We start from the raw sequence: 26,844 nt of genomic DNA on the forward strand, positions 1-26,844 counted from the left end.
TAATTATCTTCAACCAACAGTCAATTGTAAGAGTTACACCAGCGTTCGACATTGACTTTGATTATTTTTCAGACGTCGCTTCATCTGAATTATTCTCCTTTTCAGTGCAACCCGCTGTCAAGATCACTCTGGAACACAGTACAACAGCTCCATGACATGATCACAGAAATGAACAATTCTAGGAAATTCTTCTTCTTGAAGGCTATTTGATACACCTTTGGCCAACTGACGATATAAATGAATATAACATTTACACAGAGACAGAAAATTTTTTTACATGAAATAAACATTTTTTTTTAATTTATAAAATTGTACTACAAACCATATATTTTCAGCATCTGATTCCTATTTTCGATGTTCAGTTTATTTTCTGTTTTACACTTTGATGTGTTGTTACAATATCTTGGTCAAGTTTTTATTGCATTAAATTGTTTTGGCATTTACTTTTGTATCTATCGTTTTTGCCCATTAAATTTAAGGCAGATACCAATAACTTTGATCAGTCATTAACTTCAATCAAAATTGTTTATCGAAAGCACCTTAAAGCAACCCATCCTGAACGAATCCCCCCTCATATCAATCAAAATGGTCAATCCGGCATTGGTTTTTAGGGAAAAACTTATTTAAGCCCCCTACACACCAGTTTCTTTTAACACCCACTAACCATACTACTAATCATCCCCTCATTTCTTTTCTTCCAATTATGACTATCTCGTAATATTTCATTCTAGCCAGTCTTATTTTTATCATTAATTTTTGTACTGCCTTATGGTTGACGTAGCTGCCTTGAAGTCTGTCGGTCCCTCAACGCTATAGTGCACAATTGAACAACAATTGATTTTTATTTTGACGCTACCTTCTGGTTGACGTAGCTGCCTTGCAGTTTGTTGGTCCCTAAACATTAGCGTTTTTCATCAACTAATCATTTCATTTTTGCACTGCCTAATGGTACGTGCTCTACTAAACAACTAACATTTTTATTTATCATCATTTTACACTTACTACACTTCCCACGCACACACACACTTCCTTTCTCCTAACTAACCCACTATTTTTATGGAGATTTGGGAACCCCTCCTTAGGGATTCTATACTTTACACCTGCAATGCCACAAAGGTTGCTCGATAATTCCATTGCTTTGTAGAAAAATTTTTTTCTACAAAATTTTCATCGGTTGAAATTACATTGGGCAAACAATTATTACACCTGACACCGGGCAATAAGTTCATCTCATTTCATCTTATTTAAATACTCGAGTAGAACTGACAATACTGGTAAAATTTCCGTACAGCCCCATCCTACATTATGCATTCAGTTCTTGAACAGAGAAAACAATGACAAAAAAAATACATTTCCATTGGGAAAACAGATTTGTTTTACAATGGTATGGGGCTGTGCGGAAACTTTACCTTGCGATCGATTGCTGGTTTATATTTGCTTCCCGGTCAGCATAAAACTGAGCGAGAAAGCATGACGACACGTCGATTCTTCCGCTTCATTGCCTTCGTAAAAGTTAATTTCTGCTTTCGACTTCGAAAACGATTGAAGGTTATGCTCTCCGCTTTAATGCTCTGCTCAATCTGCTTTTATATCTTCAGAACGTTGTACCATTCACAAACGTATGACGCTGTTCATGTTGCGGTAAAAAATGATGCAATGACCACTACAAACGGCACACCAAGTGCCATCGCAGCTGTGGGTGCTCTAAATATTCACGTATGGCGAGAGGTTTGTGGCTCAAGCATCCAAAATCTGCGTCGATATTTGCTTTTTCCGCATTATCCTGACGAAATGTTCATGAAGCTCAATATGCTTAAGTTTCAAATTATCGACAGTACCATCGATTATGGCCAACGGATTTTTGGCTTCCTCCATCCTCCTCACAGCGACGAGTACAACTTCGCCATAGCCTCTGATGACGAGTCAGAGTTATGGCTCAGTCCTAGCGACGATCCGAAGGAGAAACAGTTAATTGCGCGTGTTTTTAAAGAAGGAGTAAGTGCGTGGACGGAAAAGCATGAACTTCGTAAATATCCCGGACAAATCTCAGAACATCTAATGCTCTCTGGAGACAGAAAATACTACATAGAAGTTGTGCATAAGCAAGGAGCGGCTCTTGGCTTTGTACAAGTTTATTGGAAGCGTCGCAATGATACCAATTTCTACCTTATCAGTTCAGAGTACTTATCGTCCCATGCAAACGATGTTATGATCACCAAAGCAAAAGATGTTTTGCATAGTTTGCTTTCAGAGAGCTATCGTCAAGATCTTGAGCTGAAATCTAAATTAACAGATCATAAACGCTTACAATTTCAATCACTTCCGTTGCTCCCAAAAGATAGTTATCTTCCCTTATGTGATTTCCAGTCCGGCTCTTTGTCAAATGGGGAAAAGTGTATCGTTATCAAGGCCGCAAAGCGGTGCAGTTATCCAGCGTCTACCCTGCTGATGATAGCAGCGCACTGACTGGTGAAAATTTGCGGAACTGGCCTAACAAAATTACTGACAGGGAAAAAATTCATGCAGTCACGGATGAGATAATTACGTCGCTAAACCATAAAACCTCAAAGTAAGTTGACCTAAAAATTAAACTATCAACAATATAGCAAATGCCAAAAAATTCGTGAACTACTGCCGATGCGCTTCGTAACGATTAAACTCTATTAAGAAGAAAAACGGTGTAAAAATGGGCCACGATTCGCACGGATTGCAAATGATGAACAGTCCTCACAAAGACCCTCAAACTGTGACTACCGTCTTTCACCATCATTAGGATACACCATGCTGAAATGTCAGCAAAATAATATATTTTACTAGGTAGCCATTCGGACTGAGTTTGGAACTAATGCTTTAAGGCCAGAGCCAATCACATGCATCAAAGAGGTGTGTGTATGTCATTCATTAACTGGCTTAATTTCGATTCCCCAAGTTACTCCCTCCATCTTGGGAGAGGAAAAAATCCTGGAAACCAAGGTTGTTTTAGAGATACACATTGCATACAATGAAGTCCATTACACTATCAAACTGATATCATTCTTTTATCTACTTCCAGGAAATATTTTCTGAAGAGAATTCACAAGGTTTTAAACATCCCAGATCCAGTCCATGGCGATCTTTATTCTGTAGATCTTGAGCTCGGTTCACAAGACGTCAATCAATCATTTCGTTTATCTGAGCATGTGTTTGGTAAGGATGCCAACCGCAACTTGTGTTTTCCTCGAGGTATGAGCTGGAACAATAAAGCTAAGGTGTACTTTATTCTCCCTGTTAAGGAACAAGGAAGATGGGTGTATCATTTTATTAACGAAATCACAATAGCCAGCTCTTTAACGGGCGATACGAACTTTCATGTCATTGTTGTTGACTTTGAAAGCGAGGATATTGACATGACGAAGGCATTTAGCACCACTCTTCTTCATAACAGACACACAATTATTCCATTAAAAGGGAAATTTTACAAGACGCTGGCTTTGAACAAAGCTGTTGAGCATATTCCAAGTATACATGACATTTTTTTTCTGTTTGATCTCCATATCGACGTTCCGCAGGACATATTGGACAGCGTTCGTAAAGTGAGTTTCTATCTTTGATTTGAGTAATGATTATTTACTCGTTAATCTATATATTTATTAAGTATTTATGTTATAGATCAATCTAGCGAGCTTTATTGTGTCGTGCGGATATCCATTGTAGTGCTATGAACTGACACTAGTAAACCTTTATACGGGATACTTGTCTTTAGATCGGTGTACCATTTGATGCTTGACTACAAGCAGTCCCTGCTTTTCAGCGAAGTCCGTCGTGCGAGTAAAAAAAATTAGTAAAAAAAAATTAGTTAGAGCGCCCGAGAGAACCCTAGGAGTTCGTGAGCCTCACTCCAAGGTTCCGCGTGGCGCGCTATCGTATTGTGCGCTGATGTTTTAACTCGCGCGGCGGACGTCGCCGAAAGGGAGGGACTGCTCTAGTCTATCTGATGTAAGCACAGTTCACCAATCTTTTTTTATTTACATTGATTTAATCATAATTTGTTTCTACGGTCCTCATTTCTAGCTTTCATAATAATTCTTTGTCTTGCAGAACACCGTCGAAGGACATCTTGTTTACGCTCCCATTGTAGGCCGGTTATATTGTGGCAGTACGTATGTAGATCATAAAGGTTATTGGGAAATGGAAGGATTTGGCTTAATGAGCATTTATAAATCAGACTGGGTGAGGTTCAGAGGTAAAAAAAAACATCAGTTTTCAGTTGACGCTTCTTTAAAAAATACTGATTATAATTTCATCAGTTCCTAGAACTGACATGCAATATGCACAATTTAACTACTCGATTTTCATTCAGTTGCATAGCAAAAAATACAACTACCTTAGTTTTCAGTTGACGCTTCTTTAAAAAATAATCAGAAATAGTCAGTAATCTCTAAAAGGTTACATTTAAAATTGTGAATATCTGTAGTTAACGGAAATTTTTTTCCAATAGTAAACGGAAACCTCCTAAATCTTATGTAGGCATATGTACTCTCTATAGGAATGAACACCGAGGACTACAAATACAAATGGGGCGGAGAGGACTGGGACTTACTCGACCGTGTTATCAATGCTGAGTTAAAAGTTGTTCGAATAAAGCACCCGGGTCTATACCATCATTATCATACAAAACACAAAATTTGGAATTAACATACGCCGTGCAAGTTACTCCAATAACTAACTCCCGTTCTGTCAACCCTTATGAAAGCACATGTTCAATATGCTTGAAAGCGTGCCGTGCGGGAGCCAAGGTAACTGGGTCTACTACACGAGATCGAAGCTTGCCAGGGGACTCCCCAGAGTAAGAAAGAAAACAATGGTAGGAGGCCCTTTTTTCCTTTGAACCGCATCTAGGAGGAGCACCGATGGTGTCGCTGTGAGTCAAGAAGTAAAAATCCAAACAACATAAAAACTATGCCAAATGGTAGGGCATCCGGCTTTTCACTAAAATGATATTCAGGATGTAGATTATAAAGAGATACTTGGAATGTTTATGTCTTATTTGGACCATTTGAGGGCTACCAACACAGAACTGAAGTTATCTCTACCAAAACAAAGTCCTTGTAAAACTCCATATTTTAGTTATTGACTCTTCCGTTAACCTGACTCAATTGCATTGTGATCAGCTAGTTTTTGTCATCCAATAATACAACTTCAAGGGTAACTTCACTTAATAGGTTGCAAATATTTTTTAGTACGATTCTTAACGATGTAATTGCAATAATGTGAACTAAACACACAAGCTACTGCATCTTGACCTCGAAATTAAATCTGTTGAGATGAAAAGCTCCTATCAGTCCTGCTATATGATATCATTGCTGTTGACAAGGGATGTCAGAAAGTTCGTACAACAAATGTGGATCTTGGTAAATTCTAGCTAAGAGAAAAACATTTGCGAAACCGTCGGATTCCGCGCACCGATGAAATCCGAAAGTTTGAGATTCGACTCCGCCTGGAGAATCAGAACTTATCATTCGTCCCACGCTCATGACAAGACAAAAGATATCAGTTTCTCTACATCTTTACCGTTCTCAAAATCTATTATCTCTCTTATTCTATTTACACATAATTTTACCCACTTTCAAACACCACATTTGAGCGCAAAGATCGCTGCTTCTGAATGTGTAAGCTTCCTTTCTCGCGTCAATGGTATTTAATTTGTCGATTAACACCTAAATCCCAGCAAGTTACTGTGACCGTTTGCTGATGCTCATTTAAAATCCTGAATGGAAAGAGGCGTCAAAAATTGAAAGTAAATCGCCTTTATATTAGCCTACAATGCGGGCGTCTTGTTGGGGCGAGTTAACGTTACAAGCTCACGATCGTTTATTTGAGGTGAAGACCGGGGAAAAGTGAGAACTTATATTGCCCTACCCGTCCAATGTTTTGACTGTCGTTCACCCCCAAGGACAATTTTAATTCTCTCCCATTCTTTCCCTGCACTCGCTCTCACACTCACTCGCCAAACTTACGCCATATCAACGAGCCACTTGTTCTGTTGCATGAAGAAAAAAGCAATCACTCCTTACCTTCAGCTAAACAGTGCGGGTATTACAAATCAACAATTAGATCAGGAGCTGTTCAGTTGCAGTTTCTTTCTCTCTGTTCAAAGTTACAGGCTGGGAAAAAAGAATAAATGACTAAATGATTAAATAAATGAACTAAGCCAGGATAAAAGTAAAATAATTCCCTTTTACTGTTCCCCCTGAATTTTGCGAATGCTTGGGTAGAACGCAGCTATGAAAATGATAACGGTTGAAGAAGAAGCGTTGTAAAAGCTTTTAAGTTTTACTCAGAAATAAAGATTTGAAGAGACAAAAATTGCTGACTTCCTTCGCAATAAAAACTTGCAGATCAAGTTTCTCGGTCGGGGCTGAACGCAGAATCATGTGTCATCATTGGTGTTTAAAACTTGGGAGTCATGACTGATTATGAATTAAGAAAAGAAGTTTAAAAAATTAATCCTGAATACTTAAAAAAAAAAAAAAAAGATTGTTAATGAATCACAAATCGTTAGGCTAATAACGAATCTTGGAGGTCGATAAATGGTTCTCTTCCCAATTCTTGGGTTTAGTTAGAGATTGCTCGCCATCCGAAAACTGTCACGGGATGAAAAGCTGAAATTTAGGACAAAAATGACGTAAAACTGCTTCGAGTCAAAAGCTACAGTCAAAGAAGAACTAGACTTGTTTTTTAGAAGCGAAATACGTACGAATTCTTACATATTGAATAATTATTTACTCTTAAGTAAACAAGTTTTAACAAAATGTTTAACACTTATCGTAACTGTGGGACCAGGTACAAAACAACACAAACACTTCAGTTACAGTACTAGCCAGAAAGACTTAGATCTCGCCACGGTAGTAACGATAGGTGCCGAAATCTCACTCTAAGTTTACCTTGGTTTCTTTATACATCCTAACAAATACTTCATCCTGATTTAAGTACAACAGCTCCATGACATGATTACAGAAATGAACAATTCTACGTGGGACATGTATTTGAAGGCTATTTCATACACCTTTGGTCAACTGACGATATAAATGAATAGAACATTTACACAGAGATAAATTTTTTTTTTTTTTACATGAAATAAACATTTTTTAAATTTATAAAATTGTACTACAAACCATATATTTTCAGCATCTGATTCATATTTCGATGTTCAGTTTATTTTCTGTTTTACACTTTCATGTGTTGTTACAATATCTTGGTCAAGCTCTTATTGCATTAAATTGTTTTGGCATTTACTTTTGTATCTATCGTTTTTGCCCATTAAATTCAAGGCAGATACCAATAACTTTGATCAGTCATTAACTTCAATTAAAATTGTTTATCGAAAGCACCTTAAAGCAACCCATCCTGAACGAATCCCCCCTCATATGAATCAAAATGGTCAATCCAGCATCGGTTTTCAGAAAAACTTATTTAAGCCCCCTACACACCACCTTCCACCTGCTACTTTTAACACCCATTATTATCAATATACGCGGCCAAATAGAAAATCGGCCTCTTCAAAACACACGCTCAGCGGGCCGCAAAAGACTGACAGCGGGCTACTAATGCATTATCAGCCCTACAGCTGATTATCAGCCCTAGAACTGAGTTTCCGTTAACTTTGTGATGATTCTGTTACCAGCATGGACATTTTTAAGGTTAACTTTGTGATATGCCTATTATTTATAGACGATTTTAAGCATTTTTTCGGTAATTTTCAATAGGTTCACTGGACTGAGTTGATTCTTTAATAGCTTGTTCAATCAACACTTACATGATGACTTGAAGTGACTTTGAATTCGTCATTCACTTAGCTTGTATTATTAAAACTCGCATTCTTGATATCATTTGGCCTTGTTTATTGATAATAATGATAATGACATGACTTTTTGAGGGAATATTGTTTATTTGTTTATTATATTGTTTATTTTGCCCGAGCGCTTCGCGCTCGGGCCGCAAATGACACTACGCGGGCGCAAATAAACAATATTCCCTCAAAAAGTCATGTTATTCCCTTACTAACCATACTACATACTATTAATCATCCCCTCATTTCTTTTCTTCCAATTATGACTATCTCGTAATATTTCATTCTAGCCATTCTTATTTTTATCATTACTTTTTTGTACTGCCTTATTGTTGACGTAGCTGCCTTGAAGTCTGTTGGTTCCTCAACGCTATAGTGCACAATTGAATAACAATTGATTTTTATTTTGACGCTACCATCTGGTTGACGTAGCTGCCCTGCAGTTTGTTGGTCCCTAAACATTAGCGTTTTTCATCAACTAATCATTTTATTTTGCACTGCCTAATGGTACGTGCTCTACTAAACAACTAACATTTTTATTTATCATCATTATACACTTACTACACTTCCCACACGCACACACTTCCTTTCCTCCAACTAACCCACTATTTTGGTGGAGATTTGGGAACCCCTCATAAGGGATTCTATACTTTACACCTGCAATGCCACAAAGGTTACTAGATAATTCCATTGCTTTGTAAAAAAAATGTTTTTTCTACAAAATTTTCATTGGTTGAAATTACATTGAGCAAACAATTATTACACCCGACACCGGGCAATAAAGTTCATCTCATTTCCCGCCGGGTCAGTCGTCTCGAAAAAGTCCGCACTTGGCTACCGAAGTCAAATCAGCGGACTTTCCCAAAACAAAATGGTGGCTAGTAGAGAACGCTTCTCTCGCGAACAAACCATCGCACAAGTTTCTGTGAAAAGTGTAGAAATCGAGGAAGATGAAGGTTTAGAAGTTAGTTTCACGGATGTGTTGGAGAGGTCGATAGGTAAATTTTATGTTCTACGGCCTTCCATGTCGAATTTTTCGGATTTTAAGGAGGCAGCCCGTCAGTTGCTAATGAATGTCTACCACCGGCACGAAGATGGAGTCCATGGTATGGATAAGGCTCTAATGTCTTCCATCCCAGCTTGGCCCATGATCACATCAGAATTTCTGATGTGGCTAAATAGGATAAGAAGGCGAATGTTCGCAAACCCAAAGGCTTCAAATCCCTGACCACAGAGGTAAAGCGCGACCTCCCTCAAGAGATGTTTGAAATTTTAGTGAAGTCCGTGGAAGGGGCACTTTCAACATTTGGAGTATCAGTGGAGGAAAATATGATTAAATACACTAATAGAAATCGTATCCTCCGTGATTTTTCGAAGTTTTCTGGCCTCCCTAGGAGTGAAGTTGCGGGAAAGCTCAACAAAACATTTGGGGGGAACCGTAAAGGCTTTAAGACAGAGGTACTTGTGAGCAGGGAGAAGCATTTTGTACTAGCCTATAATCGCAAGCGATAGCAGGAAACTCTCGCTTGCAATTATGGTTGTTGGAATGAGTTTGGTTACAGTTCTCATGGGTAGTAATAAATATGAGGCATCAAATTACCTTTTCTTTTTGATTTTATTGTGACATATACAAATTATTTTTAAGTGTTTTGATACAATTAAATTATAGCTGATGTAGTTGATGTTCAGTCTATTGGACCTGTTGTAGCACTCCTGTAATCCCTGTTTTCCCAATTAAAAACTTTAGGGCTGAAGGAGTCATGTACTGTTAACATTTAGTGATAGAATGTAGTGACACAAATTCACCACTGCTTTCTAATGTCAGTCATATTTTAGTAATAATCTAATAACATGCAGTAACTGAAGGCACTAGGAATCTGTTATTTTCTAGACATCCACTATGTAAGACAATGGCTATGTTACTGCATTTTTATGCTATTTGACAGTGAAACTATAGAAACTTTTAGTAGCTATTTGTTGGAAAGAACACCAGTCACATCGGAAGATGAAGAGACTATAAACTTTAACAAAATTAGTTTTGTGCAGCCTTTCTCCTATACCTGCATCAAGAGTCTCCGATATCGAAACGCGCGCAATGCATTCTGGGATCGTCTCATATAAAAAGTGGGCACCAAGCGTGACAGCGGCCATCTTGATAACTAAAGCATCGTCAACATTTATACACTTTTACCTCGCGATTTTACAATTTTTTCCAGTTTAAATTAGATCATAGTTTGTATATAGTTTTAATAATAGTTTGTATATAGTTTTCACTAGTTTGTATATAGTTTTCATATAGTTTTCTCGTCGTTTTTGGCGTGGAAATGAGCGAGACAAGTGAGCTTTCCCTCGAGGAAGTCAACACATGGAAGGTGGACGCTCTCAAGTTATTTTGCCGTAAACGAAATCTTAAAACTTCTGGAGCTAAAGCTGAACTTGTAGCCCGTGTGTTTGCAGCATCAGAGATGGGAATCCAAGTACAAGCATCGGCTAAAGAACTAATGTGCATCACGGAGTCTGAGAGAGCGAAGCTATTGTTTACTCCTGAGGGCAGCAAGCTTCCCGATCCTCTTGGGCTAAAGGACGGATGGATTGATGAAAAAGATGGGCTAACATCATGGCCTCCTATATTTCTAAGTGACATTACGAAATATCTGATGGCTGATCATCCTGGAAAGGATATTAAACTGCACGAACGGGTCATGAATGAGTACAAAGAGGGGAAAGCATACCGCTTATTTGACTCGGGCTTTCTGAAAGAAGTTTTCTACCATGAACTAGAAAATATGGATTTTTGCTTCTTGAAAGCAAAATGTACGCATTCGATGAAGGTTGGTGATACACCACATACATCATGGATTTGTTCAAGAAAAAATGGAGAGATTATCAGTGCCTACTGTACCTGTACTGCTGGGTATGTTAGACTTTCTGTTTTATAAGACTTTAACTTGTAACTGATGCAAAATATAAGCCTAAAATATCATGTTTATCATATACCTCGATTTTATGACTAATGTTGTTGGTCTAAGCTCAATATATATTATACTTTAGAATGTTTAAAATATTATGTCTATCATATACCCTAACTATTTGTTATTTCTTGTTTCAGTATGAGTGGTTCTTGTATTCATGTGATGGCACTGCTGTTCAGAATTGAAGCAGCAAACCGTAATGGTATGACAAATCCTGCATGTACGTCCAAAGAGTGTGTGTGGAATGTTCCAATAGGAAACAAGACTGTAATCAAGCCCTCTAGAATTTGTGATATGGAGTGGAAGGCTTCAAAGCTAAATAAAGGTATGTTATTATGTTTAAAATTCTAAACAAAGTATTTACAGTATGTATACTGGATAGACATAAGTGTTATCTGGGGACATAAATAAGAAAGTTCTTATTAGCTTGTAACCTAGCAATTAATTTACTTTTATTTTGTGTTTTTCTAGAGACGACCAGACCTGCCATCGATAGTCGCCGAAAGTTATTCAATTCACATGAAGAGTTGAAGCCCCTGACTCCAAAAGGAAAGAGGAAGTCGTTTTATAATAATTTGAAGGACTTGTTGCCAGAATCGGCATTCATCAAATTAGCAACGGCTGAGTTTGAGGAACCGTGTTCAACTTCCGTTACAATAGAAATTAATACTGAAGTACCTGAATGTGTAATGCCTAAGTCATCAAAGAAAGACTTAAGTGCTGATGATATACATCTGATTGAACAAGGCACCATTGGTCAGTCTGAGAATGAGGCATGGCACGATTACAGAAAAGGCCGATTAACTGCCTCTAATTTCTATAGAGTGTACACAAAAGTTGAAACCCTTAAAACTAAGGGGGGTGATGCACAGGAACTAGTGGACACAATCCAGGGTAAAAGTAATGGACCGTCGGAACATTTACCTGCTCTAAAATATGGAAGAAACATGGAGAAAGTTGCTAAGGATAAGTATGTGAAACTGTTTCAGAGGGAGCACAAAGATGCAAAATTCAGAGAGTGTGGACTATTTATTGATGAATCTGACCAATTCATTGGAGCATCCCCTGATCTGCTTGTTGAATGTTCCTGTTGTGGATTAGGGGTGCTAGAAGTGAAGTGCCCTTATTCTATTGTTAATGATTTACCATCAGAAGACAATCTTTCCTACCTGGTAAAGATTAATGGCAAAATTGTCTTGAAAGAGAAGCATGCATATTTTGCACAGATACAGGGACAAATGGCTGTGACAAAGAGAACATGGTGTCACTTCCTGGTCTACACCCAAAAGGGTTATCATCTGGAGCTAATCAAGTTCAATAATGATTACTGGGAAAAGATAAAGCAAAACCTAATTTGGTTTTATAATAAGTATTTAAGTGAATGAATGCTCGTTAATTATAACTTGATACAAAACTTTATTTACATGGTGTAAACACTAAAAATACATTTGTACATTTTATATACAATTTAGAATTTTTACAATTTCATATCTGGAAAAACTGGTCTGACAGTTCTAAATTGAACTCAAATAGTCTCTGAATAGAACAGTAAAATTGTCTGTTGTGGAAACTGGAATGGATGAATCAAATCATGAAATTTTATACAAGTAATGCATTGACCACACTTCAGTATGATTGAAAATGTTACAGTTTGATATTGTTTGCAGTTATATATATAGTAATAATAAATAATATATTATTTATTTGTGTTCAGCGACACATGAGCTGTGAAATGAAGAAAAATATTTACAAATTATATCTAATGATTGTAATCACTCTACCAGAATAATTTTTCTCTTGTGAGGTCCTTGTGGTGCAAATAATATAACAGTTCTTATTCAGAGTGCACATACTTAATAGCTGAAGCATTAAATGGTACTAAATCATACTATTACTTAATTTTCTTGTTATGTACCATTATCAACACTATTTAGTATTATTTGGTACCATTTGTATGAAAGATTAAGTGATTGCACTCTATACTAGTTGCTAGTAAAGTAGAGCAGAGATTTTGAATAACATTTAACCTAAGAAAGAACTTAGACTAATACATATTGGTATCCTCTAAATTTATGAAGTTTATATTCTTTCATGGGTTAAATGCTGTCAATCTTTTTAGCTATTTGTACATTTCTTGTTAATCATTTTTTACCCAAGGGTCTATACAAGTTACATAAGGCTGCACAAATAAGTACAATGTTGTCTATACTGCCAAGCAGTGATATTGGTAGTTCATGCTTTATCAGTCTAAACGTCTTCAACCGTCTTATTGCTTGCTCAACAAAGATTCTAAGATTTGCAATTTCTTTTGTTTTAGCAACTTCAGCTTTAGTGAACTGCTCTTGTCCACGTTTACCAGGGGGGATGTGTAGTCTTGAGCTTCTGATTAAGAGGTCTTCAGCAATTGTGAATCCACGGTCTGCCATCACTTCATCGCCAGGTTCAATGATATCATAAAATGATGATTCTCTTGTCAGATGCACATCTGAAGTTCTCCCTCCCCATGCTTTGGATAAGAAATTGAAAAAACCATGTGGTGTTATTGATACCAACAGCTTAGCAGTGTTGTGATGCTTGTAGTCTGACCACGTAGCTGCTCTAAGGTTTGGGTCGCTTGGGGTTTCAATAAATATTTCTGTGCAATCAATGATGTGGCGTACATTAGAGTAGCCTGGCTTTTTAAACTTTGCGGGCAAAGTTGCTTTCACAACATCGATGGAGGGATTGTAAACCAAACATTTAAGTTCACTTGCTAGGATTTTCACCCAGGTAGTAACAACATTTGTTACATTTGTAGTTGAAATTCCAAACCTCTGTGCTAAGTCAGCATTTGTTGATCCAAGTCGAAGTTTCATTAAGGTCAAAAGAAACTCATCTTTTTCTGACAAAGCTCTTTTAGGGCCAAACTTATTTGGTGTTTTTTTGAAGTTTCTTCCTTTTTTAGTAGATTTTTTTGGGCCACTCCAGTAGTTTACTTTTTTAATGTTTCCCTTCACTACTTCAAACAACTTATTGAATACTCGTTTTGATGGTAGGCCGGTTAGTAGACGAACAGATGAATTTGTTTTCAAATCAGAATGTTCTAGTCCCTTACGCTGTCTGGCCTTGAGTTTTATCTTACATGCTTTGAGTTCACTTTCAAGTTCTTGGAGTTTTTCTTTGAGATCTTTGATCTCATTGAACTGCTTGAGTCTTTCCTGCAAGCATTTTTCTTTCATACAGAAGTCAGGATCTTCTAGGTTGTACCAGCCAAACGAATATGCATGATCGTGAGTGATATGGTCGGGTCGACCGGCAGTAGTACAATGTTCTTCTTCTGTTATAAACGAGGAACTACTTGGTTCTTGAATCACAGGAGCATCTTGACTATCATGTGCATTATCTTGAGTATCATCTTGAATATTATCTTGTGTGTTATCTTGAGTATTATCTTGAGTTCTTAAACGTTTCATTTCTTCTAGTAATGATGATCTATCAGTAGGCGGTTTACGGTTACGAGTAGACTTTGTCTCGTAGCCCATTTTGAGTACAGGATCAGGGTTTTCTTTCGTGGGTTTCCCATCAACAAAGTGCTCATTGCAGACTCTCGACGAATTATTAGGTTGCCAGACTTCTCCTTTCGGGCCTTTTCTCTTTAGAAGATGGATCCAGCGCTTTCTACCCTCATTGTTTTTGCGTTCAGTAGGGAACGGAAATAGCTTGAACGGCAGCGGACAGTCACATGGCGGAGTGCCGTGTAAACAATCGTGAACTTCGCATTGCTGTGAAGCCCATTTCTCAAGCTTTTTCCCACTGTTATGGCACCCAAATACTGCACAATTTCTGTGCCCAAAGACCATGTCATTAAACGGCTGCAAAGTAATAAAAATACGATGAGAATCTTTGACTTTTGACAGTTCTTGTATTCGCGAATGTCACTCGCGCGCAGGATTGAATCTACTACCATTAAAAGCTTAAAAACAGCTAAAACAAAGTTAAAATTTGTAACTTATCTTTTGAATATAATACCCACGAAGATTATTTTCCAGTTGATATCACTTACAAGAACAAAAAGACTGTATTATAGATAAAGACACGCTTCAAAGAACGCATTGAATACAGAGACACACGCCATATTGTCACGCTTGGTGCCCACTTTTTTTGTGAGACTATCCCAGAATGCATTGCGCGCGAATTACCTTCCGGAACTCTTGATGCACGTATGGCTCAACTAGGGGTTGAATTGATCACTGCACAAAACCTTTCAATGTCTTTTATAATTACAAGTAGGTGTTCACTGTTTTCATATTAACACTGTTACAGTTATCATTTTCCTTAAAGCAATTACAAGTGTATTACTGTTAAGTTAAAAGGAAGTCAAAAACAGGCCTGCACAGACTTCCAATGTGGTTTTTGTCACAATATCAAAGCCTTCAAATTATAGCTTTCCTCTTACAGGCATGTCTTTTCGAGATTTACCCCTTTTGTAAGATATGATTAGTACTTTATAAAGGTCATTTGTGTCTTCTCTTAAATCAAGGAAAAATTACATAAATTCATTTCTTTGCAGTCATTTGTTATTCAACTGATTAAATGAATAAAATGCTGAGTTTTCTGTGAACTAAAAAAGGCAACAACAGCTAATTACAATGATTGCATGCTCTAAAAGCACTCATGTGGTGACTTCATTTGGCAATTCATGTCACTTCACCTTTGCTTGATTGTATTACCGTAATTTCCGGCCGTTTACCCGCGGGTAATCTGTTGATTTTGCATTAAACGCGCGTCACTGTGGGTAATAAGTAGGTGCGAGTTATATGACAATTTTAAAATCTACTGGTAGTTGAATTGAAAAAAATTATCACCAACATGTGTTTCCACCTCTCAAGTGAATTTTATTGTATTAAGAGTGCCACAAAGCGGCACGAAAACATGATGCCGACTCGAGTTTATTTCACGCATAATTAGTTGCGTGACGAACAAATTGCTAGCGGCACGCGTGAAAACAAAACCTTGATGGTGACAAAAATAATCCAAAGACATCCGGCGCATCAGTAACACTAGCTTGAGCTAAAGAGAATTTTCCCGTTTTAATGGACTTGTTAGGCCCAATAGAACCGGAGATATCGATTTTTTTCAGAAATCGCCGACAGTACTTTATAATTCTATTTTCAAAAATAGTTAAGTTGTTCTCCAATTCTCTTTTTTTGCGTCGCCACAAGTCAAAAATGATTTTTGGCCAGACCACCCCTGTGGATAGCAATCGAAAGTGTAAATTTCAAAGATTTTGTATATGTATATTTTGTAAAAGCATATCAGTGCGTAGTTTATACACCAATGAGGTCACGGATTGCCTCAAACCCGCGGGTATATCTCTAGCTTCCAATCCACCAACATCTTAAAAACAACGCAAATCCATGTGTTTGCTTAATCGCGCTCGTGTCAAAGATCAATTGCATGATTCTGAAAATTGACCAAGATTCCCTTTTGACTGTTCAAACTTCGTTCGTGCGAAGTTGTCCTGTAAACGTCGCGTAAACGTGATCGGTCGTAACGCTTGCGCACTTGCGTGACTAACAAGGTAAACAAAGGTGATTAGAAAGCGCTTTCTCGGTAATTTACGTTAAAATATCAGGTCATGAACTACGCACAGTGCGGAGAAGATTAAAATTAAAGAACAAAACTTGGCACTTTGGTCATAACAGACATATCGCGTTGCTTAAAAGGACACAAAAACAAGTTAAAATAGGTTACATTGTCTATATTTACAAAACAAAAGTCATGCACTCTGAGATAATTCTTGCAGTTTCTCCCGAGATTTTGTTCACGGAACCCGATGAACTAACCCTCCTTTCCGCAGATTTGTTTCCATCACTGATGATGTTACGCTCTTATGGACCACAACGGTTTTGAGCGACAAACTCGACATTTCCTTGCCACCATCAAAATCAACTTGACAAACCCGGCTTGACATATTGCGTGACGTGATTGTGCAAATTTTTCCCCTTGCCATATGGCGAGTTCTACTAATTGAAACCAAAATTAGTTCGTGCAACGAATTAGAATCGAAAGTTATTAAAATGGACTGAAGAATTTTACATTTTAATGAGAATTTTAACTTCTAAAAAGGTTTACTTGATTCATGGAAGGTAAAGATTGGAGTGGCTTTGGGTATTTCAGCCCTGATTTCTCTCCTGGAATGCCGGTGTCCCAGCAGATTTGGACCCCCTAGATTTGGACCCCCCGGTCCAAATCCGTTAGCGGATATGGAACCCCCTCCACGGATTTGGATCCCTCAACAAAACTGAGTGAAAACATCATCCTTAACGTTCTAGTAAAAATGGATGACACTTTACGTTCCAGAGCGTACTAAAGTATGTTTTCAATTCAAAACATGCGTATCGTTAATGCATACGAACTGGCATCACGTCGGATGTTTCTTTTGACCAAGGGAAAATGAGCAAGAATTTAGTTCAATGTCTGGAGAGAGGTCGTTTTTTAACCTTTTTTGCGATAGTCGAACACCGTTAGATTCAATAAGAAACAAACTTGTGACACTAATTTATTTTGTCATTGTTCAATGCCCGAGTGTTGGGACGGCATGGTACAGTGCTAGGGATTTAAGACTGCCTCGGAGGACGAGTGGCTCTGCATTGTCTGCAGATTGCTAGACTCTAGACGTCTTAGTAATTGTTAAGGTGTTATTTCGGATCCCTCAACAGTTAATAATCGTTAAAATTAGAAAATAAGATTGAGTTCGATGTAATAGTCTCCACTTTTGTTAAGACGTTGACATTAACGTTGATTTGCATCTGAGAATAAGCTGAGAGTTCCAATAGTTCAGAATAGAAACATTTTTACTTATCATAGGCTTTACGAACGACTTGTAATACGAGTAGTTTCTTCGTTCTTGTTCAAAAACTGTTTAATGTTATTATTTTAGAAAATCAGACTGAGTTATTTTTGTGACTGGACGCAAGTCTCCACTATTGTTATGACGTTTCGTACCAATGTTGATTCGCATCAGAAGAAGCAAAGATTTATTGTAACAATTTCAATAGCTCGAATGCAGTAGTTTGTTCGCATCTAATTCTTGCGTATACTGTTCGACTCGCTATAATGAATGCGGTAGAATTGGAACGAAATGGCTGTTGTTATTTTTTTACCTTTCTTGAGGAAATGTTGTGTTGTGATTGAAGTTGTAGTCGGATCACATGGGTAATATATTTGTAATTTCTCGAGAGTGAAGGCTATTATTTTACTAAAAATTGATTCGTAAGTGCCTATCTGGGCTATCTGCATTAGCAGACAAAACCAGAATTCTCTTGACAAAATCAAAGGACAAATTGTGTTACGACGAGTTTTTGTCTTAATTTTTGTACCCGCTTAAAATTTCAAAAAATCCACGAGTTTTGCGACAAAAGAAAGTTAATGCCTTCCAGGCAAATTTTAGTGAGTTCAATAACGAGCTGGTGGCAGCTTTTACGACAAATGGCTTTGAAAACTCAGTCTCCTTTCACTGCCTCACATTCTTCATTTTGCTCTGGATGCTAAAAAATAATTTTACTACATTTCCAGTGTCCTCTCAGGTGTTCTGATGTTTAGAACATACCAATAACTGTTTTATTTTTCTCCAAATCAGGGCTGAAATACCCAAAGCCACCCCAATCTTTGCTTTCCATGAATCAAGGAAACATTTTAAAAGATCAAATTCTCATTAAAATGTAAAATTCTTCGGTCCATTTTAATAACTTTCGATTCTGATTCGTTACATTAACTAATTTTGGTTCCAACCTGTAGAACCCGCGAAACAGGTCGTATGACAAAGAGAAAAGTTTGCACAATCACGTCACGCAATACATCAAGTTGGTTTTGTCCAATTGATTTTGATGGTCGCTGGGAAATGTCGAGTTTGTCGCTCAAAACCGTTGTGGTTCAAAAGAGCGTAACATCATTAATAACGGAAACAAATTTGCAGAAAGGAGGGCTAGTTCATTGGGTTCCGTGTACTAAATCTCGGGAGAAACTGCAAGAATTGTTTCAGAGTGTTCAGTGTGAATGGAAACACTGTAACCCATTTCAACTTGTTTTTGTGTCGTTTTAAGCGACGCGATGTCTGTTATGACCAGTTGATCTTCTTCACACTGTGCGTAGTTCATGACCTGATATTTCAACGTAAATTATCGAGAAGACGCCTTCCCGATCACCTTTGTCTAATTTGTAAGTCACGCAAGCGCGCAAGCGTTACGGCCGATCACAATTACGCAACGTTTTAGGACAACTCGGCATCTATTCTCCATTCAGTTGCTATGAAAACCTAAAATCCTCAACGTAGAAGATAAACGAACGAAGTTTGAACGGTCAAAAGGAGATCTTGGTCAATTTTCAGAATCGTGCAAATGATCTTTGACACGAGCGCGATTAAGCAAACACATGGATTTGCGTTGTTTTAAGATGTTGGTGGATGGAAGCTAAAGATATACCCGCGGGTTTGAGGCAATCCGTGACCTCATTGGTGTATAAACTACGCACTGATATGCTTTTTCAGTCCGATCAACGCCTGCATTTTGAGAATTCTTTCGTACAAAGTAGTGAATTTTTGATATGCAAATTAAGGTCGAAGAGAAGGGTCTCCTCTGATCACGCTGGTATGAAAAATATTTCAGCTGAAGTTTTCATATTTTGTCTGTGAACTAACTGAATACATCTTGTAATTTGTAGAAAGATAGAATTCCGTGCGCTACATTATTGCAGTCGCTGCGCGCTGGACAAAATCTTTGAAATTTACACTTTCGATCGCTATCCACAGGGGTGGTCTGGCCAAAAATCATTTTCGACTTGTGGCGACGCAAAAAAAGAGAATTGGAGAACAACTAAACTATTTTTGAAACATGTGTCCTAAACCCTTTTCATGGGTAAAAAAGTAAAAGAAAAATTTTTTCCGACGGGAAGTCGAGAGAACCGCTCCTAGCGAGAGAGGCACTTAAGTAGGTTTTCTTTCGCCATCACAGCTGAAAAACAGCTTAAACAACGAAAACACTGTAAAAAGCACTGCTTTTTGGTTGTCGGTTTGGAAAAAGTGGTGTTTAGAGAAGGGAATTGCCAAGGAAATCGAAAATTACGAGCCGACCCAGCTTAACACTTTGCTCGAGCGATCCAACGCCGAAATTAAAAACAAACATGGTTAAACCTCGGAAACGACGATTCCATTTCATCGAAAGTGATTCGGACACAAACTGAACAATTCCTTGAACTGTTTAGCCGGACTTTGAACTTTTCTGCACCTTAAAATATGTGAAGATATCATTGCATATTATTGTTTTGATCGTACGCGGTTGTTTTGACCAAACGCACGGTTTGAATAAGTTATTTTTTGCACTTGATGCGCGCGCTTTGCTTATGTTTAATTATGATAAGCCATCTCGTATTTATCCATGTATATTATTAACACGTAATCACATGATTTTTCTCGTGCAATTTGGAATAAACAAGCACTTGTTAATTTTTTCAAAGACCACAAATTGCACTCGCCCTACGGGCTCGTACAATTTTGTTAGTCTTTAAAAAAATTTACTCGTGCTTATTTATTCCAAATTGCACTCGAAATCATGTGGTTACCTATACAAACAGAAGGCAGTCACTCTTAATTTGTTTACCTCATCATCCAGTCCCTAAACTTTTCACTGAAGTGTTTTCACCTCTTTTGAAAGCTGAGAAAGGCTGGCTTTCTCTCGAGCGAACTCCTCCTGCAAGTTTTTTTTTGCCTTCGTGTATTGCCCGACAGCAAAGCGGTTATATTGCTTTCGCTTGAGAGGCATATCACTAGTGTTGAAGGTTCAGAAAGTAAGTCTTAATCATTTGAGTACCGGTCTCTTTGTGCCAGAGTCTGACACAAACCACTCATAAAAAAAAGCAATATTTCTGAAAAAGTAAAGCGAAATACCCAAAACGAAAAACATACGTTTCTTACCGAAGGTTTGTAGTTTCCATTTTCGCAACACTTGATGCTATGTTCAGAAGAACGAAAAAGCCTTTTGAAGCTGAAGTTAGCCATTTCCAGATCAGTTCCTCACTGCACCATGATGGGGCGAAAGCGAAGACGAAGGAAAATTCACACATTTAACTTTTGCCGTTGAATTTAGTATCAAAATAAAACTCGTTCTTCGTATTTTTGCAGCATACTACTTTTAATTCATTCCGCGCTTTCCCAGACAGCAACGCGAGCTCTTTATCAATATCAATCAATAGTTTAATAAAAGGGAATATCGGTGACTAGACTATTTGTTTACAAAACAAACAGCTGCAGTCATACGATGAGGACAACTGTATGTCTTGCAAATTTTTCCCTTTCTATATTTAGGAAAAATTTGCAAGACATACAGTTGTCCTCATCGTATGACTGCAGCTGTTTGTTTTGTAAACAAATAGTCTAGTCACCGATATTCCCTTTTCTTAAATTATTGATTACTTTAATAGCAATTATTCATTCTAGATAATTAATTTTTATTTCTTACCTATTACTTATTACTTATACATGTAAATTATGTCAATTTTTTTATGGCACATTTGCATTTAAACGAGCTATTCGCTCATATGCGATATGTGGTTAAATAAAGTTACTTACTTACTTACTTACTTATACACCGTTCCAAACTAGTTCCCAGGGCTATCAGTTATGACAACGGCCAGACCACCATCGGCGACATAGCACGACCAAAAATTGCCGACAGCTGACCCGTGGTATTTAGATACTCGAGTAGAACTGACAATACTTGCATATCAGAGCTTTAGGAACTTTGTGACGAATTCTTCCACGAGCATTTAACGCCAACATTACCCGCTTTTGCGATCGTTTGCTGGTTTATATTTGCTTCCGGGTCAGCATAAAACTGAGCGAGAAAGCATGACGACCCGTCGATTCTTCCGCTTCATTGTCTTCGTAAAAGTTCATTTCTGCTTTCGATTTCGAAAAAGATTGAAGGTCATACTCTCCGCTTTAATGCTCTGTTCAATCTGCTTTTATATCTTCAGTACGTGGTACCATTCACAAACGTATGATGCTGTTCCGAATGTTGCGGTAAAAAATGATGCAGTGACCACTACAAACGGCACACCACGTGTCATCGCAGCTGTGGGTGCTCTAAATATTCACGTATGGCGAGAGGTTTGTGGCTCAAGCATCCAAAATCTGCGTCGATATTTGCTTTTTCCGCATTATCCTGACGAAATGTTCATGAAGTTCAATATGCTTAAGTTTCAAATTATCGACAATACCATCGATTATGGCCAACGGATTTTTGGCTTCCTCCATCCTCCTCACAGCGACGAGTACAACTTCGCCATAGCCTCTGATGACGAGTCAGAGTTATGGCTCAGTCCTAACGATGATCTGAAGGAGAAACAGTTAATTGCGCGTGTTTTTAAAGAAGGAGTAAGTGCGTGGACGAAAAAGGATGAACTTCATAAATATCCCGGACAAATCTCAGAACATCTAATGCTCTCTGGAGACAGAAAATACTGCATAGAAGTTGTGCATAAGCAAGGAGCGGCTCTTGGCTTTGTACAAGTTTATTGGAAGCGTCGCAATGATACCGATTTCTACCTTATCAGTTCAGAGTACTTATCGTCCCATGCAAACGATGTTATGATTACCAAAGCAAAAGATGTTTTGCATAGTTTGCTTTCGGAGAGCTATCGTCAAGATCTTGAGCTGAAATCTAAATCAACAGATCAAAAACGCTTACAATTTCCATCACTTCCGTTGCTCCCAAAAGATAGTTATCTTCCCTTGTGTGATTTCCAGTCCGGCTCTTTGTCAAACGGAGGAAAAGTGTATCGTTATCAAGGCCGCAAAGTGGTGCAGTTATCCAGCGTCTACCCTACTGATGATAGCAGTGCACTGACTGATAAAAATTTGCGGAACTGGCCTAACAAAATTGCTGACAGGGAAACAATTCATGCAGTCACGGATGAGATAATTACGTCGCTAAACCACAAAACCTCAAAGTAAGTTGACCTAAAAATTAAACTATCAACAATATGTCAAATGCCAAAACATTCGTGAACTAATGCGGATGCGCTACGTAACGATTAAAGTCTATTAGGAAGAAAAACGGTGTAAAAATGGGCCACGATTCGCACGGATTGCAAATGACGAACAGCCCTCACAAAGACCCACAAACCGTGACTAGCGTCTTTCAAAACTCATGCTTAGTGGAATGCAATTATCGTCATTCTTCTGCTATTAATCATGTTTGTAGACCATTACTATGATACGCTATGCTGAAATGTCAGCAAAGTAATATATTTTGCTGGGTAACCATTCGGGCTGAGTTTGGAACTAATGCTTTAAGGCCAGAGCCAATCACATGTATCAAAGAGGTGTGTGTATGTCATTCATTAACTGGCTTAATTTCGATTTCCCAAGTTACTCCCTCCATCTTGGGAGAGGAAAAAAATTATTGGAAACCAAGGTTGTTTTAGAGATACACATTACATCCAATGACGTCCATTACACTATCAAACTGATATCATTCTTTGATCTACTTCCAGGAAATATTTTCTGAAGAGAATTCACAAGGTTTTAAACATCCCAGATCCAGTTCATGGCGATCTTTATTCTGTAGATCTTGAACTCGGTTTACAAGACGTCAATCAATCATTTCGTTTATCAGAGCATGTTTTTGGTAAGGATGCCAACCACAACTTGTGTTTTCCTCGAGGTATGAGCTGGAACAATAAAGCTAAGGTGTATTTTATTCTCTCTGTCAAGGAACAAGGAAGATGGGTGTATCATTTTATTAACGAAATCACAATAGCCAGCTCTTTAACGGGCGATACGAACTTTCATGTCATTGTTGTTGACTTTGAAAGCGAGGATATTGACATGACAAAGGCATTTAACACCACTCTTCTTCAAAACAAACACACGATTATTCCATTAAAAGGGAAATTTTACAAGACGCTGGCTTTGAACAAAGCTGTTGAGCATATTCCAAGTATACATGACATTTTGTTTCTGTTTGATCTCCATATCGACGTTCCGCAGGACATATTGGACAGCGTTCGTAAAGTGAGTTTCTATCTTTGATTTGAGTAATGATTATTTACTCGTTAATCTATATATTTGTTTAGTATTTATGTTATAGATCAAACTAGCGAGCTTTATTGTGTCGTGCGGATATCCATTGTAGTGCTATGAACTGACACTAGTAAACCTTTATACGGGACGCTTGCCTTTAGATTGGTCTGCCATTTGATGCTTGATTACAAGCAGTCCCTGCTTTTCAGCGAAGTCCGTCGTGCGAGTAAAAAAAATTAGTAAAAAAAAATTAGTTAGAGCGCCCGAGAGAACCCTAGGAGTTCGTGAGCTTCACTCCAAGGTTCCGCGTGGCGCGCTATCGTATTGTGCGCTGATGTTTTAACTCGCGCGGCGGACGTCGCCGAAAGGGAGGGACTGCTCTAGTCTATCTGATGTAAGCACAGTTCACCAATCTTTTTTTATTTACATTGATTTAATCATAATTTGTTTCTACGGTCCTCATTTCTAGCTTTCATAATAATTCTTTGTCTTGCAGAACACCGTCGAAGGACATCTTGTTTACGCTCCCATTGTAGGCCGGTTATATTGTGGCAGTACGTATGTAGATCATAAAGGTTATTGGGAAATGGAAGGATTTGGCTTAATGAGCATTTATAAATCAGACTGGGAGAGGTTCAGAGGTAAAAAAAAACATCAGTTTTCAGTTGACGCTTCTTTAAAAAATACTGATTATAATTTCATCAGTTCCTAGAACTGACATGCAATATGCACAATTTAACTACTCGATTTTCATTCAGTTGCATAGCAAAAAATACAACTACCTTAAACTTAGCTCTAAAAAAAATTGAAAGTCAGTAATCTCTAAAAGGTTACATTTAAAATTGTGAATATCTGTAGTTAACGGAAATGGTAAACGGAAACCTCCGAAATCTTATGTAGGCATATGTACTCTCTATAGGAATGAACACCGAGGACTACAAATACAAATGGGGCGGAGAGGACTGGGACTTACTCGACCGTGTTATCAATGCTGAGTTAAAAGTTGTTCGAATAAAGCACCCGGGTCTATACCATCATTATCATACAAAACACAAATCTTGGAATTAACATACGCCGTGCAAGTTACTCCAATAACTAACTCCCGTTCTGTCAACCCTTATGAAAGCACATGTTCAATATGCTTGAAAGCGTGCCGTGCGGGAGCCAAGGAAACTGGGTCTACTACACGAGATCGAAGCTTGCCAGGGGACTCCCCAGAGTAAGAAAGAAAACAATGGTAGGAGGCCCTTTTTGTGTCTGCTGCATTTATAATGCATGCAGACACTTAGATAAGCTGTAAAACGCGCGACCAGCTACTTCATATACGACAAGATCTCGGATTTACTCTTGACGTTTCACTGCGGATTCCATTTGGTGACACGATACATGAAGTATGCACGGAGGGGTAATACTTTCGGCCTGTAATACTTTCGGCCTGTAATACTTTCGGGTGCAAACTTCGTTCCTCAGGGGAATAATCTATCCAATCGGATACGAGGAAAGGACAAAGGAAAGAGGTCGTGGCGAACTACCGATTTCAGGGAAGACTCGGAACCAATCAAATCTGAGAAAAGGACAAAGTCAAATCCGTCAAACCATGTGCTTTCGTAAAACGTTTGGGTTGCATCGTATCGTCCTGATTTCGTTCGTCAAGCCAGGGTGTATTATTGCTTGCAAGGTGAGTGATCTTTTCGCTTTTCATATTTGTAATGGATTTCTTAAAAGGTGTTTTCTCATTTTGCCACAGCATTCGCACTGGGTGTCATTCCGGCCGAGTGAAAGGTTTTGAAAGATGCTTTGAATTTGTAAATCGACTGAAGCTTTCTCATCGCCAACACGATCACCACCCGGCCATTTTGCAAGTGCTCAGGACGCAAAATAAGCTTTATGAGCCTCATTTGGGGAATGCAAAGTCCCTTCGGGGAACAATTTAGCCCCATTTGGGGAATGAAAAGCCCGTTAAGGGAATTATTAAGTCTCACTTGGGGATTACAAAGCCCAATGCGGGATATAATATGCCCTGTTTACGAAATGGATTTGGCAGAAGATACATGTATTTCACTACACACGTGAAAACATCTATCACTAGACAAACATGTGCGAAAGCTGTGGTGATTTTATACAGAGGAGAGAAACCTAGAACTAGTATTCTTCATGATAATTACTATCTAAGCATCGCTATGAACAGATCTTTGCATACAGTTGTAAGGTATCAATGCTTTCAAAAATTGGAATCCTTCATCAAGATGAATCAAGCGCTCAATTGCTCCTTCACATTTCAACTGTCCAGCATTTGAAGATTTGCTATTTCCTTTGCACTTCCTAAGTGCAACTTGTGATTTTCTTAAGAGAATTTTCATTTGAAGCTTTTTTGTTTTGAAGAATATATTTTCAACACACATAGCAGCTCTCCTATCTGATCGTCTTAGTTCAGATTTACAAATGTCGCTATAATGAACATTAGCTAGTCTATCTTTATTCTCTGGTCGACTTTGACCAAGGAATATACCAGGATATGCTAACTCTTCAGAATATTGATCTCTGAATATACTTAAGGGTTTGTTTCCCTCTCCTGGTGCAACATTTAAAATACGTTGAGGCAGACTGTCTTCAAAATAATGTGTGTTGGTCAACATGGTGTCAGTAACACCAGCAGGTGTTTCTGCTTCATCTTCAGTCCACTGATCATCATTATCATTACTGTCATTTCCATCTTGCTTATTGGAACCACTGCTCTTTTCTATTTCTTGTAATTGTTCACTTTGATTTTCAGTATTAGTATCATCTAATAAACAGTTTGCAGTATACTGCACTCCCCAACCTTCATTTAGTGTTATTCCTTCCTGTCTGTAGAGGCTGCTGTTGTTGATTGATTTATAATGAATAAGTAAACAAATAAAAAATTATAATTCACCTAGGTAAGTTTTTTTTTTTGGCATTTTGTTGTTATAGTTAAATTTGTAGTAGTTGTCGTAGTCGTTGTC

General features: G+C 38.0%; 3 protein-coding genes, 1 long non-coding RNA gene and 1 pseudogene across 4 annotated transcripts in view; 3 read left to right on the forward strand and 2 right to left on the reverse strand.

Annotated features, from left to right (window-relative positions):
* LOC136283938 (uncharacterized) overlaps positions 1 to 20,964 on the reverse strand; it is a 28,101-nt gene extending 7,137 nt beyond the window's left edge. Inside the window, exons 1-2 of the long non-coding RNA XR_010718997.1 lie at positions 20,750 to 20,964; positions 6,054 to 6,143 (exon numbers count right to left, since the gene is read on the reverse strand). This is a non-coding gene — a long non-coding RNA (uncharacterized lncRNA). The remainder of the gene's footprint in view (positions 1 to 6,053; positions 6,144 to 20,749) is intronic.
* On the forward strand, positions 1,471 to 5,177 carry LOC131791116 (beta-1,4-N-acetylgalactosaminyltransferase 3-like; annotated as a pseudogene).
* Positions 9,927 to 12,503, forward strand: LOC131799950 (uncharacterized). Its single transcript, XM_059117652.2, has 3 exons — positions 9,927 to 10,742; positions 10,938 to 11,125; positions 11,272 to 12,503. The coding sequence occupies exons 1-3, from the start codon at positions 10,153 to 10,155 to the stop codon at positions 12,183 to 12,185; spliced, it is 1,692 nt and encodes a 563-aa protein (XP_058973635.1). The 5' UTR covers positions 9,927 to 10,152; the 3' UTR covers positions 12,186 to 12,503.
* On the reverse strand, positions 12,652 to 14,902 carry LOC136284003 (uncharacterized). The gene has a single exon (XM_066173695.1). It carries the CDS (start codon positions 14,637 to 14,639, stop codon positions 12,942 to 12,944), a length of 1,698 nt encoding a protein of 565 aa, XP_066029792.1. The 5' UTR covers positions 14,640 to 14,902; the 3' UTR covers positions 12,652 to 12,941.
* A 493-nt stretch (positions 20,965 to 21,457) lies between the features above and the next one.
* Positions 21,458 to 25,024, forward strand: LOC131791150 (beta-1,4-N-acetylgalactosaminyltransferase 3-like). Its single transcript, XM_059108468.2, has 4 exons — positions 21,458 to 22,785; positions 23,332 to 23,851; positions 24,357 to 24,501; positions 24,780 to 25,024. The coding sequence occupies exons 1-4, from the start codon at positions 21,683 to 21,685 to the stop codon at positions 24,926 to 24,928; spliced, it is 1,917 nt and encodes a 638-aa protein (XP_058964451.2). The 5' UTR covers positions 21,458 to 21,682; the 3' UTR covers positions 24,929 to 25,024.
* The last annotated feature ends 1,820 nt before the right edge of the window (positions 25,025 to 26,844 follow it).

This window comes from Pocillopora verrucosa, chromosome 10, assembly GCF_036669915.1.
Source record: "Pocillopora verrucosa isolate sample1 chromosome 10, ASM3666991v2, whole genome shotgun sequence".
In the NCBI taxonomy this organism is placed as follows: Eukaryota; Metazoa; Cnidaria; class Anthozoa; order Scleractinia; family Pocilloporidae; genus Pocillopora; species Pocillopora verrucosa.

Coding starts and splice junctions, on each gene's coding strand:
- LOC131799950 (XM_059117652.2), top strand. CDS start 10,153: ATGAGCGAGACAAGTGAGCTTTCCCTCGAGGAAGTCAACACATGGAAG. Junction 10,743..10,937: donor TACTGTACCTGTACTGCTGG/GTATGTTAGACT, acceptor TTCTTGTTTCAG/TATGAGTGGTTCTTGTATTC. Junction 11,126..11,271: donor GGCTTCAAAGCTAAATAAAG/GTATGTTATTAT, acceptor GTGTTTTTCTAG/AGACGACCAGACCTGCCATC.
- LOC136284003 (XM_066173695.1), bottom strand. CDS start 14,639: ATGGTCTTTGGGCACAGAAATTGTGCAGTATTTGGGTGCCATAACAGT.
- LOC131791150 (XM_059108468.2), top strand. CDS start 21,683: ATGACGACCCGTCGATTCTTCCGCTTCATTGTCTTCGTAAAAGTTCAT. Junction 23,852..24,356: donor TATTGGACAGCGTTCGTAAA/GTGAGTTTCTAT, acceptor TTTGTCTTGCAG/AACACCGTCGAAGGACATCT. Junction 24,502..24,779: donor AGACTGGGAGAGGTTCAGAG/GTAAAAAAAAAC, acceptor TACTCTCTATAG/GAATGAACACCGAGGACTAC.